At 43.3% G+C, this 13324-nt stretch overlaps 1 protein-coding gene across 1 annotated transcript; it reads left to right on the forward strand.

Moving 5' to 3' along the window:
- Positions 1 to 803: 803 nt before the first annotated feature.
- Positions 804 to 6017, forward strand: rps9 (ribosomal protein S9). Its single transcript, XM_041232286.1, has 4 exons — positions 804 to 941; positions 2579 to 2701; positions 3351 to 3537; positions 5756 to 6017. The coding sequence occupies exons 1-4, from the start codon at positions 845 to 847 to the stop codon at positions 5931 to 5933; spliced, it is 585 nt and encodes a 194-aa protein (XP_041088220.1). The 5' UTR covers positions 804 to 844; the 3' UTR covers positions 5934 to 6017.
- The last annotated feature ends 7307 nt before the right edge of the window (positions 6018 to 13324 follow it).

Raw genomic sequence — 13324 nt, forward strand, 5'->3', positions numbered from 1 at the left:
TAAAAATGTGTTTAATCTAGTTTTTTAAAAAGGGGAACAGTATTGAGACCAGATTATCGGCGCATGTAGATGACAATGCCAGGCTGTGAAAATTGGTTTTTAGTCTAGATTTGAAAGCATCGTCTGAAGGGACTTCACCAGCCCTGCAGCAGATCGGATATGCATTAATGCATTGCCTGCAACGTTTCACATGGGTGCCACAGCTCTGAAGTGCTATTGATGTCTTGCAGGGCAGCGTGCAAACAGCTGCATGTAGAACCCGGGCCCACACTGTTGAATTCCTCGTTAATGAGGCCTGGGAGATCTGCTGCTAACATCTTATTCTCTTGGCTTGCATCTGGCGGGTTTACTTGCTTGCACTGTAGTTTAGGTCTGGTGCTTTGTCTAAGACTCGCCTTGTAGTTTTGAGGATTTAAATGCTGCTTTGTAGCCTCTGAGCTTGAATGGTGTTAATTATTTACATTTATTGTGAATTGTCAAATTAAAGTGTTTGTCAATTGGTTCAATTGTTTTAAATCGGTTAATTTTATTATGCATTGTCTTGGCACTCAGTTCTTCAAACTGCTTGAAAGAATTGATTCTGTATAAAGGCACTGTACAGTGACTTGTGTGCAAACACAAACCTTGTCTTTAAATTGGAGCTAATTGTTTATCTGTACAGCTGCTACTAAGAGGTGAGATGCTGCTGTACAGTATAGTCTTGTGTTGTTGGGTGTAAACTTCTGAAGTGTGCAAACCTGTGTGTTATTCTTCTGCATTCAAGAGAATTGTGTGTTGGTCTGTGACTGGTGGATGTGTTTTGTGTGACTGCTTTCTCATCCTCCTCAGGCACCCCTAACTCGCCATGCCAGTTGCCAGGAGCTGGGTGTGTCGCAAGACCTATGTCACCCCGAGACGCCCCTTTGAGAAGTCGCGCCTCGACCAGGAGCTCAAACTCATCGGTCAGTCCCCAGGGTTAGAAACTCGCGCTGGCCTTGTGCTTCAGTACTCCCCTTGCCATGGGAGAGATTGGGAGGGTGCAATCAAACAGCTGTTTCTATAAACCATTCCCTCCCCTTTGCAGCTGCCTTAAGCAAACCTGGTCTGGTTTTGTTTCAGATGCCTGGCTCTGACCTAAACAAGAAACATAGTGCTTTAAGGCATAAAGGAAAAGTCACATGCTGCTGATTCTGGCTTTTAGATAAGTTTTTAGTTTATTGAAGATAAAAGTTCTGAGTTGCAAAGTTACAACCAGACATCTTAAAGGTTACACGGTGACAGCAGTTTGCAGGTATCCTCTTTCCAAGCACAGATCAGAGCAATACAAAGAACATTTCAGTATTCTACTCTAAATGCAGTCTCTGACATCTGATTGGTTTAAGGAAAAATAATGAAAGACATAGATCTGGTATCACTTGGTTGTCATTTTGTCTTAACCCTGCTTCAAATTATCTGGTTCAATCCTGTTTCTCTTTGAAGTAGCCAGTTTTTATAACCCTCATAAAATCAACTGTAATTTCCTCAGAAAACCTGTTTTATTTCTGGGTTGTAAAGATGTTTAACATAAAAAGTGATCCACCCTGAATGGCAAATGCCTTTCATGTTAGAACTGGACCTCAAAGGAGAGACCAACACCTATTTCAAAATGTCTTGGAGGTCAGCCTTGTCTTAGCAAGGACAACGTGACCAGAAAGATCTTTATCAACTTACCGTCCAAGTAGGAATTTAACCAGAATCTGACTTTAATCTTTAACCCATTCTGTGAGTTGTAATCCAAGGCCAAAAATTCATTTATATTTAAATGTTCCAGCAGTGCTCTGTTTAGTGCCCTCATACCCCTGATTCTTCTCTGGCTTTGATTGTACAGGTGAAGCCCTGACCTCTGTGTAATGTCCTAACTGCAGCTTTACATGTGCATTGTCTTCTCCCTGCAGGATGCATGTACCCAGTGAGGAGGCTGCTTTCAATAGCTTAACGTCGTGTGCGTTTTTGCATGTGTGATGAACTGTAGTGAAATCTGTAGTGTCTGAATCGATGCGTTTTTCTGATTGTAACTGCCTGCCATGTTAAGGGGTCAGGTGGTACTTTTTTTAATTAGTCTCCCAGGCTGATGATTAAACTAACTCCCTGTCAGACTCTCAGACTGGTGTTGCTTGAATTCCTCGTTAATGAGGCCTGGGAGATTGGAATTAGGGATGCCAACAGTTTTAAACCCCCCCCCCCCCCCCCCCCCCTCCCCAGTGTTTAAATGTTCAGAATTTTGCTGATGAGGATGTGACGTGTGCAGTAGTGTGTGAAGTTGTGAGTCTCGTCCTTTTAAACAAATGTTGCACACCTAGACTCGTCCACATTGATCCCGTAGTTATATCCTAAATTTAAGAGCACTAATGAGGGCTTTTTGATTGGTTACAAATTTTCAATATGCAGATATTTTACGTTCCAATTCAAAAGCTTTGTTTTAGGAAATGAAACCTGAATTCAAAAACCAAACCTGGAAGACCGTCTGGTTTTTTGTATTTGTTTTTGGGCGGAATTGTGTCGCTAGTCCATGTTCTGAGCTGCAGCCTGACCCCCAGTGTGTTCTTGCTGCCCTCTGCAGGAGAGTATGGTCTCCGTAACAAGCGAGAGGTGTGGCGTGTGAAGTTCACTCTGGCCAAGATCCGCAAGGCTGCCAGAGACCTGCTCACGCTCGACGAGAAGGACCCCAAGAGGCTGTTCGAAGGTATGCCCCAATTTCTCTCTTATTAACCCTTTGCGGTTTGACATCGTCAAAGATGTCAAGCACAGGTCTTTTTTTTTTTTTTTTCTCTGGAAAAAGCTGAGAACCTTTCAATGGCTGTGACAGATAGACGAAAAAAAAGGGCGTATCTGATAACCCCATGCATTGCAGAGAAGACATGAACAAAGGAGACAGCTGCTTCTGCATCCAGCGCTTAAAGAATATCTCAGACATTTGCAGAGTTTTTGAGATGTTACAGTAATAAAATAATGACTGGGATCGCATTATCGAGGAGTTTGGTGATAAATCGAGTGATCAGGAGAGGATTGATCAGTATGCACGACTATGAAGAGAGATGTGATAAATACAGCAAACACAGGGTGGGGCTTGGCTTGAGATACAAGGCTGAGTGTGCTGTTGATATGCAGTTTCTTTTTAAATCTGTTTTAGTGGGGGAATAAATGCTTTTAAACAGCATGTGTGCAAATAATTGGACCCGACGCTCCTGACAAGCGCTGAATAAATGAACTGCTGAGGGTTGAAGGGGTGCCAAGCAAGGCTTACAAATACGTTCCATAAGTCTGTCTGCTTTTCTAATACTTCAGCTCGCGTTGTAACTCACTGTTGAATTGACTGGTCTCTCTGTCTCCAGGCAACGCTCTGCTGCGTAGACTGGTGCGTATCGGAGTGCTGGACGAGGGCAAGATGAAGCTCGATTATATCCTGGGCCTGAAGGTGGAGGACTTCCTGGAGAGGAGGCTGCAGACTCAGGTCTTCAAACTGGGGCTCGCCAAGTCAATCCACCACGCCAGAGTGCTGATCAGACAGAGGCACATCCGGTAAGAGTAACACTGAACCAGGGCAGACAGTGCACAGTGCATCCACCATGCATCACACTGCGCTGAACCAGAGCAAACCGTGCACAGTGCATCCACCATGCATCACACTGCACTGAACCAGAGCAGACAGTGCACAGTGCATCCACCATGCATCACACTGCACTGAACCAGAGCAGACAGTGCACAGTGCATCCACCATGCATCACACTGCACTGAACCAGAGCAGACAGTGCACAGTGCATCCACCATGCATCACACTGCACTGAACCAGAGCAAACCGTGCACAGTGCATCCACCATGCATCACACTGCACTGAACCAGAGCAGACAGTGCACAGTGCATCCACCATGCATCACACTGCACTGAACCAGAGCAAACCGTGCACAGTGCATCCACCATGCATCACACTGCACTGAACCAGAGCAGACAGTGCACAGTGCATCCACCATGCATCACACTGCACTGAACCAGAGCAGACAGTGCACAGTGCATCCACCATGCATCACACTGCACTGAACCAGAGCAGACAGTGCACAGTGCATCCACCATGCATCACACTGCACTGAACCAGGGTAGATTTTAATTTAATTTTAAACAGCTGCAACAGGTAAGACACAGAACTTCCAGTGCTCATTTGCTGCAGCTGTACCGACTTAAGATGAGGCATATCAGGTAGGCATACACGCACTACGCAGCTCAGTGTAGCCACTTCAGCATGGTGAAATGGCTGTGCAGTAGCAGAGTACTTGCAACGCAGGATTGCCATTGCGGTCTTTCCTCTCGTGACGGCCATACATTCGTGCACAGTCTGTTCTCTGTGCTACAGCACCGGTCCCTTTTGGACTGTTAGGGTAGTCCCTATTTTTAAAGAATCTGGTGGAAGACTATTGAAACTGGTCACAAGGTCTGCCTGCTTTCTTTCTGAAAGTGGGGTGCAGAGATTTGCTCAAATGCATGGGAGAATGTGGGCACCAAGAGATGAGTGATTTTTAAAACTGCACTTGGTGTGGGACAGTTTTCATATGAAGTAGCATTTGGAAATTGTGGGAGTGTTGTAGAGACTCGGGATTATATTTCTGTAGCCATGGTACATGTGTTCCCTTTAGCGAGTTCATAGTTTTTCATTCTTTCTACCAGTAACAATCTCTCTGCTCGCTGAGCTACCCCCCTTGGTGCTGAAGGGGTTATATAATTTCAGCAAGGTCAATTCGGCCATCAAATGCCGTATACCTTGTGAATACCTGAAATGTGGGCGGGGCTACCACAGCTCCAGCCTATCCGGAGAAGCTATTCCTCCTCGGAATCGGATGAGGTAATGTACAGGGGTTTCAGAAGTCAATAAAAAAGCAATAGGCAATTGTGTTAAACCATTATAAAGTAACAGACCAACTAATGTTAAACTAACTGTCAAACTAAATTAAGACAGCACTCCTACACAGCAGCAATATTCAAGACATGCACATTATTTAGCAGGGTGGTGAAGCAACTCTCCAGAATGGGAAACCCCTAATTGCTTGGCAACTTGTCTGAATTCGGGTCGTGGAAATCAAAATGCAGAATAATTCAATGATGGTGGCAGTTCTGGAAAGATTCATAAACAAATCGGTGTGTCTCGAGACACTCATGATGACAAGTCACTTCTTTTGGAAAGACTGAATAAACTGTTTTAAGTTTGATTAGTCATCAGGTTACAAAACTGTACTGTATCAGTTGTGAATGAATCGCTATCGGTGCCAAGGTGGTGTTCTTTTAAGCTAAGTTCCTGTTCCTTTAGCCCAGGGCTACTCAAACTTGTCCCCCCTTTTTAGACCTTTTTACTTGTTTTCAGCTCTTGAACGGTTGCATATTTCAGGTTGGCTATAACATTTGATAAGTAACTTGAATTGCAACTGTAAGAGCTGAAACCAAGCAAGAAGGTCTAATTAAGCAAATTCAGTTCAGTTAAGAGTCTAGTTAATTGAGAGCTCGGTTGGATTGAAAAGCAGCAGACACGGGGTGAGTGGGGGGGGGGGGGGGGGGGGGTACCGAGTTTGAGAATCCCTGCTTTAGCCGAAGCATTTGCAGTGGCAAGCATCTGAGTGGTCAAGCACAGTGACATCACCAGTGTGGGGTTTATAAACTGTGTCCTATGTTGCCGGTCTTGGTGCAAACAGCCCAGTAGACTAGAACAGGATGGCTGTTCACTAACCCGGCGTCTGCCTCTCTCTTCCCTCTCCAGCGTTCGTAAGCAGGTGGTGAACATCCCCTCCTTCGTGGTGCGCTTGGACAGCCAGAAGCACATTGACTTCTCCCTGCGCTCCCCGTACGGTGGCGGCAGGCCTGGCCGTGTGAAGAGAAAGAACGCCAAGAAGGGCCAGGGAGGGGCCGGAGGAGCTGACGAGGAGGAGGAGGATTAAGCTGAGGAGCCGGGAGCAGACCCCTCCATCCACCCCGGGCATCGGGGAAAAGAATACAAAATAAATCTTTCTTTTGGAACAAGACTTGTCCAGTGTGTGTGTTGTCATTTTAGTGTAGGTCAGATGTTGTCAGGAGTGGTTTGATATATTCTTGCTGAGTGAATTTGGGTAGGACCAGAGGTCAATTAGAATTAGAATGCTATTTTGTTAGTTTTGTAATTGTGTGCAGGGTAAGAATTATAATTACAAATGCACTGAAGTAACAAGCAAGCTCACATTTAACATATACATTTACTATATTCTCAGTAACCAGTCGATAATCACAGCTACAAATGGGAATACAGTAATGGTGATTACATGGCAAATGTGTAATTGAACTGTAATTATGATAACAAGAATTACACAGATGTGTTGAAGTTTAATTACAATTGCATTTGAATCCAGGTCTCCAGCTTCAGTTTAAGGAGATGTTTTGGTTTTACAGATTTTGCACCAAACATTTGGCACATTTACAATGATTACGTTTAGGTGCATTTTGGTTTTAGTGCAGCGCTAATATACTGTGGTAGTATCATTTCGGCAGTTAATGGTCACCTGGGACAGCTGACACGAAGTTAGATTATATACAGCGGTTCTATACTGACCAATGCTAAATAATCAGTTGATTATGAGTTTGACCATTCTTTGTAGCTAACTTCTCAGAATTCCCAGTTCTAATTGCGTTACATCAAGAGCCCTGTCACAGACTTCATTAACAGATGGATACTCTGCATAGAGGTGTCGTTTCTTCAGTAAGAAGCTGAAAGCTTTGGTTGTAGCAGCTGCTGTATCTGCGCTAGACGGCCCATGCTTTGCACTGATGAGCATTTCTGAAGGTGCTGTGAGTGGTGTTGAGTTCAATTCTGAGGAAGCCGTACCAGTCAATTAGACTGAAACCGCTATGTGTGACCCATCGTTATTAAACGGGTTCTATTTTAATCTTGTTAAAAGGGCTTAGATGTATGAAAACAAACACAAAATATGCCACTGGAACAAAAAAGATTCCACAGGTCTCAAATGTGTAGTTTGTCAAGGAACATGCTTATTTGGTACTGCAGTAGGTATAGTAAAGCTCTCTGCCACGCTTGCACTTCTTTTGGTCACTTCACCTCAGTAGTGTCTTCTGGGTCATGTTACTAACTGAAAGTGACCCAATACAATGCAATTCCAGTCAGTCTGGTCTTTAGCAGGGCAGTGCAATACTATTCCAGTCAGTCTGATCTTTAAAACATAAGAACATAAGAACATGAGAAAGTTTACAAACGAGAGGAGGCCATTCAGCCCATCTTGCTCATTTGGTTGTTAGTAGCTTATTGATCCCAAAATCTCATCAAGCAGCTTGTTGAAGGATCCCAGGGTGTCAGCTTCAACAGCATTACTGGGGAGTTGCAGGACAGTGCAATACTATTCCAGTCAGTCTGGTCTTTAGCAGGACAGTGCAATACAATTCCAGTCAGACTGGTCTTTAGCAGGACAGTGCAACACTATTCCAGTTCCACTCCAGTGTGCTGCACACGGCTGGAGAGCTCGGTCCCCTCTGCTGACTGCTCCTGATCCTGATCCGAGGTTATCCTGAGACAGATGTCAGAGACACACAAGGAGGGTTCAGAGTTTAACTTCAGCAATAACAACAGCTTTAAAGGATGATGACACTTCTAGTCTTCAGAGTAATCAAGTCCCATTGAAATCACAGAGTGCATTTCAGGGTAAGGAGCAGCTGTGTATCAGCTTTGTGACATTACTGATGAAAGAGTTATTTTTTAATACCCTGGCTTGAACTTGAATCAAAGAATAACGATTATGAATCTTTATCATCCGGAAACCAAAAGGCCAAATTAGCCCAACATAGCATTTCAGGACACAGGTCAAAGTGAAGGGTACCATTAGAGTTTGCAAGAGTGATTCTTAAAGAGCGAATCAGAGAGTTTCCTTCTCCATTTTCAGAGCTGTAAAGGATGATGACAGGCAGAGATAGTGAGTGCTGCCCCCTATCTGTACACATACTGGCTAATACTGACTTACCTTGACCTACCACCAGCGATATGCAGGAAACCTGGAAAACAAAGATGCAGATTGTTTTCAGTTTGTTTTTTCTAGTTGTGTTATACGTGCATGTAGAAACTTGCTAAATGTTTATTTTGGACACTGTAAATTAGCTGTGTATATTTCATGAGGAAATCATTCTTTTTTATGAACTATCCCTAAGACTGGGCTGTGCTGTTTAAGAAGAAGCCTGAATGTGTGCTGTGACAGGGCAGGTGAAATGTGTGCACTGACTGGGAGTCTCACCTTGGATCCTGCAGTACTGAAGGAGCAGCAGAGTGAACAAAATGAAATTAAACAGAGTGAAGCTCACTCTGTAGCCAATAGCAACAGCGCTCTGCCAGGACACTGGGGGAAGGAAGGTACAGTGTGAGTGTGTGCTGGTGACTTCCATACACCTTGACTCAGCTGATAGGTATTCAAGAACATTGTTTACAGTCACTCTATAGCAACAGCCTTCAACTTCCCACTCTGTCTGTCTGCTGTAACTGTCATTTTTTTTCAACCATCATTTTGTAAGATACTCAGTTGTGTAATCAATGTGTTTTTATTTGATAGATTGTCCAAAATTAAAAAAAAAGAATGATTTGTTTCAAATTTGAACAAACCCATACATAAAGCTAAAACATTAGTGGTATATATACACCGCTGAATTTGCAAAGCATAAAACAGTGTCTGTACTGTGCAGTATTTGTTCCCAGTCCATTGCATTGCAATTGCTGGTAATTCTGCGGTGTGTTTATTCTGTTTCTTCAGGGAATGGGAATATAATGGGATCACAATGCGACGTGTTCACTTTCAATCATCAAGGACAGTCATTCAGGACTGGTTTGTAATCTTACCTTGCACTTCAATGTGTAACTCCTGGCTGCTCTTCCTCACTCCCTGTGACTCCACAGCACACGTGTAGCTCCCAGTGTGGCTCTTCTCAGTGCTGGCTATGCTGTACAGTGCAGAGTCAGTGCTGTTAGTCACAGGCTCCCCGTCTCTCAGAATGGTGTAGTGGAGTTGAGAGTGGGGGGTTTTGTTCATTGTTGCCTCACAGGTCAGGTTAAGAGCCTCTCCCTCCTTCACTGTGGCTCCTGGAGATGCTGTCAGAGTCACACTGGAGAACAGAGCTATGAAAAGATAACATGAGTACAAGTTAGTGATTGTGTCTGACCAAGATATTCAAATCAATCAGAACTAGGGGCTTCCCCCAGACCCCCCTGCTTCTTAGAGAGACAGACGCAGTGCTGAAGTATAGACACTCCTTAGAGAGACAGAGGCAGTGCTGGAGTATAGAGACTCCTTAGAGAGACAGAGGCAGTGCTGGAGTATAGAGACTCCTTAGAGAGACAGAGGCAGTGCTGGAGTACAGAGACTCCTTATCGTTTTGCCTGTAAAGGTAAAGGTCTTGTTTCAATCACGACAGCAACACGCTATAAACAGGTCATTGCAATGGCACATATCATCCTGCCCCCTTCCCCTCTCTAGGTCCCAAACACTTAGCTATGTCTTCATTGATAATCTGCAAGTCATTCAAACACTGGTTCAAATCCCAGCTCAGTCACTGACTCACTGTGTGGCCCTGAGCAAGTCACTGAACCTCCTTGTGCTGCGTCTTTGGGGTGAGACGTTGTTGTAAGTGACTCTGCAGCTGATGCATGGTTCACACACCCTAGTCTCATATCTTGTAAAGTGCTTTGTGATGGTGGTCCACTATGAAAGGTGCTATATAAAAATTATTATTATTATTAATAAACGTACAAATGACAGGGTGATGAAATAAATGTGGCCACCACTTTTTTGTTCTTGTTCAAATACAAGGCTCAGAAAGACTGCTTTGATTGCCCCTCGACTTATTATTACCTGGAGACATCCCGGAAGAGAGTCCCTCATAGAGCAGTCTGACACATCGGGTTAAAAAACAAGACACCACTGATGTACATCAGAGAAAAGGCAGGCAAACTTGTTTTTTTTAGCGAAAAGTAACTAATATTATCACTCTCATTACAAACCGAACTCGTTACATTGCCTCGACATTGGCGAGAGTAATATTATTACAGTAAGACCTTACTTAAGTAGCACGTTACCCCAACACTGATAGTGTTAGTCATGAGTTTAAGTCCCGCTCTCAAATCATTAAATAAATATTTGTCTTGATATATATTTTTTCTTGGTGCTGCAGAATCACATATACTGTGAATAGCATTGTGACGGAGTGTCCCGCCCCTTTGTACATATATTTGTTTATTTATTTGTATTATTGGCCAATACATCCAGTGTGCTGCTTGCATACTCGGATGGTGTTTTGTGTGATGCCCTGCTCACAGAACCAGTGGCCCCTGAGTTGTGATCGCTATCGCACACGTAGCTCCAGATCAGGGGCAGGCCCTGGACCGGAGACTGGCCGGCCTAATGGTTGTGCACAGATAGCTGTGGCTGTCGCAGGCGCGGCTGCCTGACGCTGATAAAGCCGCTCTTTTGGACGGGCCCATATCACCAGGCCATGCCTTTGGTCCAGATGTGGGGGAGATCCGGCAGCGGTCTCTTCTGGAACGCGAGGTGTCGAGGCAGGTAGCCGCGTTGCTCCCTCCCCCCACTCTGCTGGCACTCTACCCCTGACGTCACCCTACAGCCACCCTATTCACAAGTAGCTATGCTTCGTCGTGGTGTTCTATATAAGATCAGATGTTGCTTTGATTTCAGCTACTGCTTGCTGGAGTATTAGGGAACCTTACATCTTTCAGTAGACAGAAAGGCATAAAGAGGAATCGAATTATAAACTGCGAAATAGAGAGAGGAATGCTGGAGGATTGAGGCTCCCAATCTCCTCTAGCAGAACCAAACAGCACCCCCTACTGCTGAGGGCAAAGTAAAAATGAAGGAGATTCTGTATTACTCACCAGTTACATTTCCCCAGATGGGATCGCTGTATTCAGAGTAAAAGGGTTTGCTCCCTCTTTCAGCTCGACACCAGTACTCTCCACTGTGGGACACAGCAGCAGCACTGATTGTGTATCCGGCTCCAGTTCCACTGCTGCTGTCAGTCTGGTACACTGGAGTACTGGACTGACTGTCTTTATACCAGAGATATCTCCAGCCATCAGAGCCCCCCGGAACAACCCTACAGCTCAGGGTGACTGTGTCTCCTTCGAATATCTCTCCTGCAGGCTCCTGGGTCATTGCAGGCTTTGGTCGTCCCTCTGAAATACAGAAGATGACAAATAAGGACTCCCGTTTCCCCCTGTTTCCTTAGTGGCTTTGAGTCATAGTAGTAATTATGGTTAACTTGCATTCATCTGAATAACTATTACAAATGATACGAATCTACTGGAATTATTTGAATGCACTTGGTATTAAAAAAAAAATTACAACAGCCATTACTAGGAATTAAATCTCCTGAATTAGTAAGTAAAAACATATATGATAACTTCATTATTTAAAATGATTAGAAATTATTTCAGTATTACTGTTTCCGGTGCAGCTCCAGTCAGTAACTGTTCTGTTATGACGCAAAGATAGTGTGAAAGACAAGAGGACAGAAATCCACAGGTCTGAATGAATCGAATCATTTCCGATTAAAACCACCCTTATGAAATGATTATATGTATTGTTTGGTCCTGGGTAATTCTGTACCCCCGTCTTCCATCGCTTGGGCATCTACAGTTAATTACCATTAGAGTTAATGCAACAGCAGCTCTGAGATGACAGGACTGTGGTCAACATTGCTGTCTCTGAGGGGTCTGTATTGAGGGGTCTGTTCAGCTGTGTTAACAAACTCACCAGACACAGCGTAACAGGATCACTGTGTTAATAAACTCACCAGGCACAGTGTAACAGGATCACTGTGTTAATAAACTCACCAGGCACAGCGTAACAGGATCACTGTGTTAATAAACTCACCAGACACAGTGTAACAGGATCACTGTGTTAATAAACTCACCACTGTGTTAATAAACTCACAGACACAGTGTAACAGGATCACTGTGTTAATAAACTCACCAGACACAGTGTAACAGGATCACTGTGTTAATAAACTCACCAGACACAGTGTAACAGGATCACTGTGTTAATAAACTCACCAGACACAGTAACAGGATCACTGTGTTAATAAACTCACACAGTGTAACAGGATCAGTGTAGTGTAACAGGATCACTGTGTTAATAAACTCACCAGACACAGCGTAACAGGATCACTGTGTTAATAAACTCACCAGACACAGTGTAACAGGATCACTGTGTTAATAAACTCACCAGACACAGTGTAACAGGATCACTGTGTTAATAAACTCACCAGACACAGTGTAACAGGATCACTGTGTTAATAAACTCACCAGACACAGCGTAACAGGATCACTGTGTTAATAAACTCACCAGACACAGTGTAACAGGATCAAAAGTAATGACTAAAGCTAAGGTTTACAATTTTAAAAAGGCAAACTATGAAGGTATGAAACAGAGACTAACAGAAGTAGATTGGAGTAAAATAGAGAAAACATCCACAGAGAACGGCTGTTTTTTAAAAATGTAGTACTAGAGGAGCAAAACAATTACATCCCTAAAGTAGACAAATCTAAATGTAAAACTAAATGGTTCATTAGATCAACAAATAAAAAAAATCATGGAAAAAAGGCACTTTACAGAGCGTTTAAAAGGGACCAAAAACAAAGTACAGAGAAAGAGTACACGGAACTGCAAACGCAAGTCAAAAAGAAAGACCAAGAGAGAGATAGAAATGAACATTACTAAGGGGGCTAAAACCAATTCCAAAAAGTTTTTCAAATATTGTAACAGCAAAAGAACATTCAAGGAGTAGGTCAAATGTTTAAGAGATACAAATGGCAAAATCACGACGAAAAAATAGCAAATATATTAAACGAGGCAGAAGTGTTAAAGGGACTAGGAGCTCTTAAAATAAACAAATCCCCTGGGCCGGGTGAGATCCTCCCAATAGTACTCAAAGAAATGAAAGAAGTTATTTACAAACCGCTAACCAAGATCATGCAACAGTCTATTAAATGTAAATTTATGGAAACTATGATAAGATCCAAAATGGAAAATTAACTATATGGTAACAGTATCCTGGGAGACAGTCAACATGGTTTTAGGAATGGGAGATCGTGTCTAACTAACTTGCTTGATTTTTTTGAGGATGCAACATCGATAATGGATAATTGCAAAGCATATGACATGGTTTATTTAGATTTCCAGAAAGCTTTTGTCAAAGTCTTGCATTAAAAGTTTAATTCTCAAACTGAACTCAGTAGGGATTCAAGGAAATGCATGCACATGGATTAGGGAGTGGTTAACATGTAGAAAACAGA

Source organism: Polyodon spathula, chromosome 29 (genome assembly GCF_017654505.1).
Source record: "Polyodon spathula isolate WHYD16114869_AA chromosome 29, ASM1765450v1, whole genome shotgun sequence".
In the NCBI taxonomy this organism is placed as follows: domain Eukaryota; kingdom Metazoa; phylum Chordata; class Actinopteri; order Acipenseriformes; family Polyodontidae; genus Polyodon; species Polyodon spathula.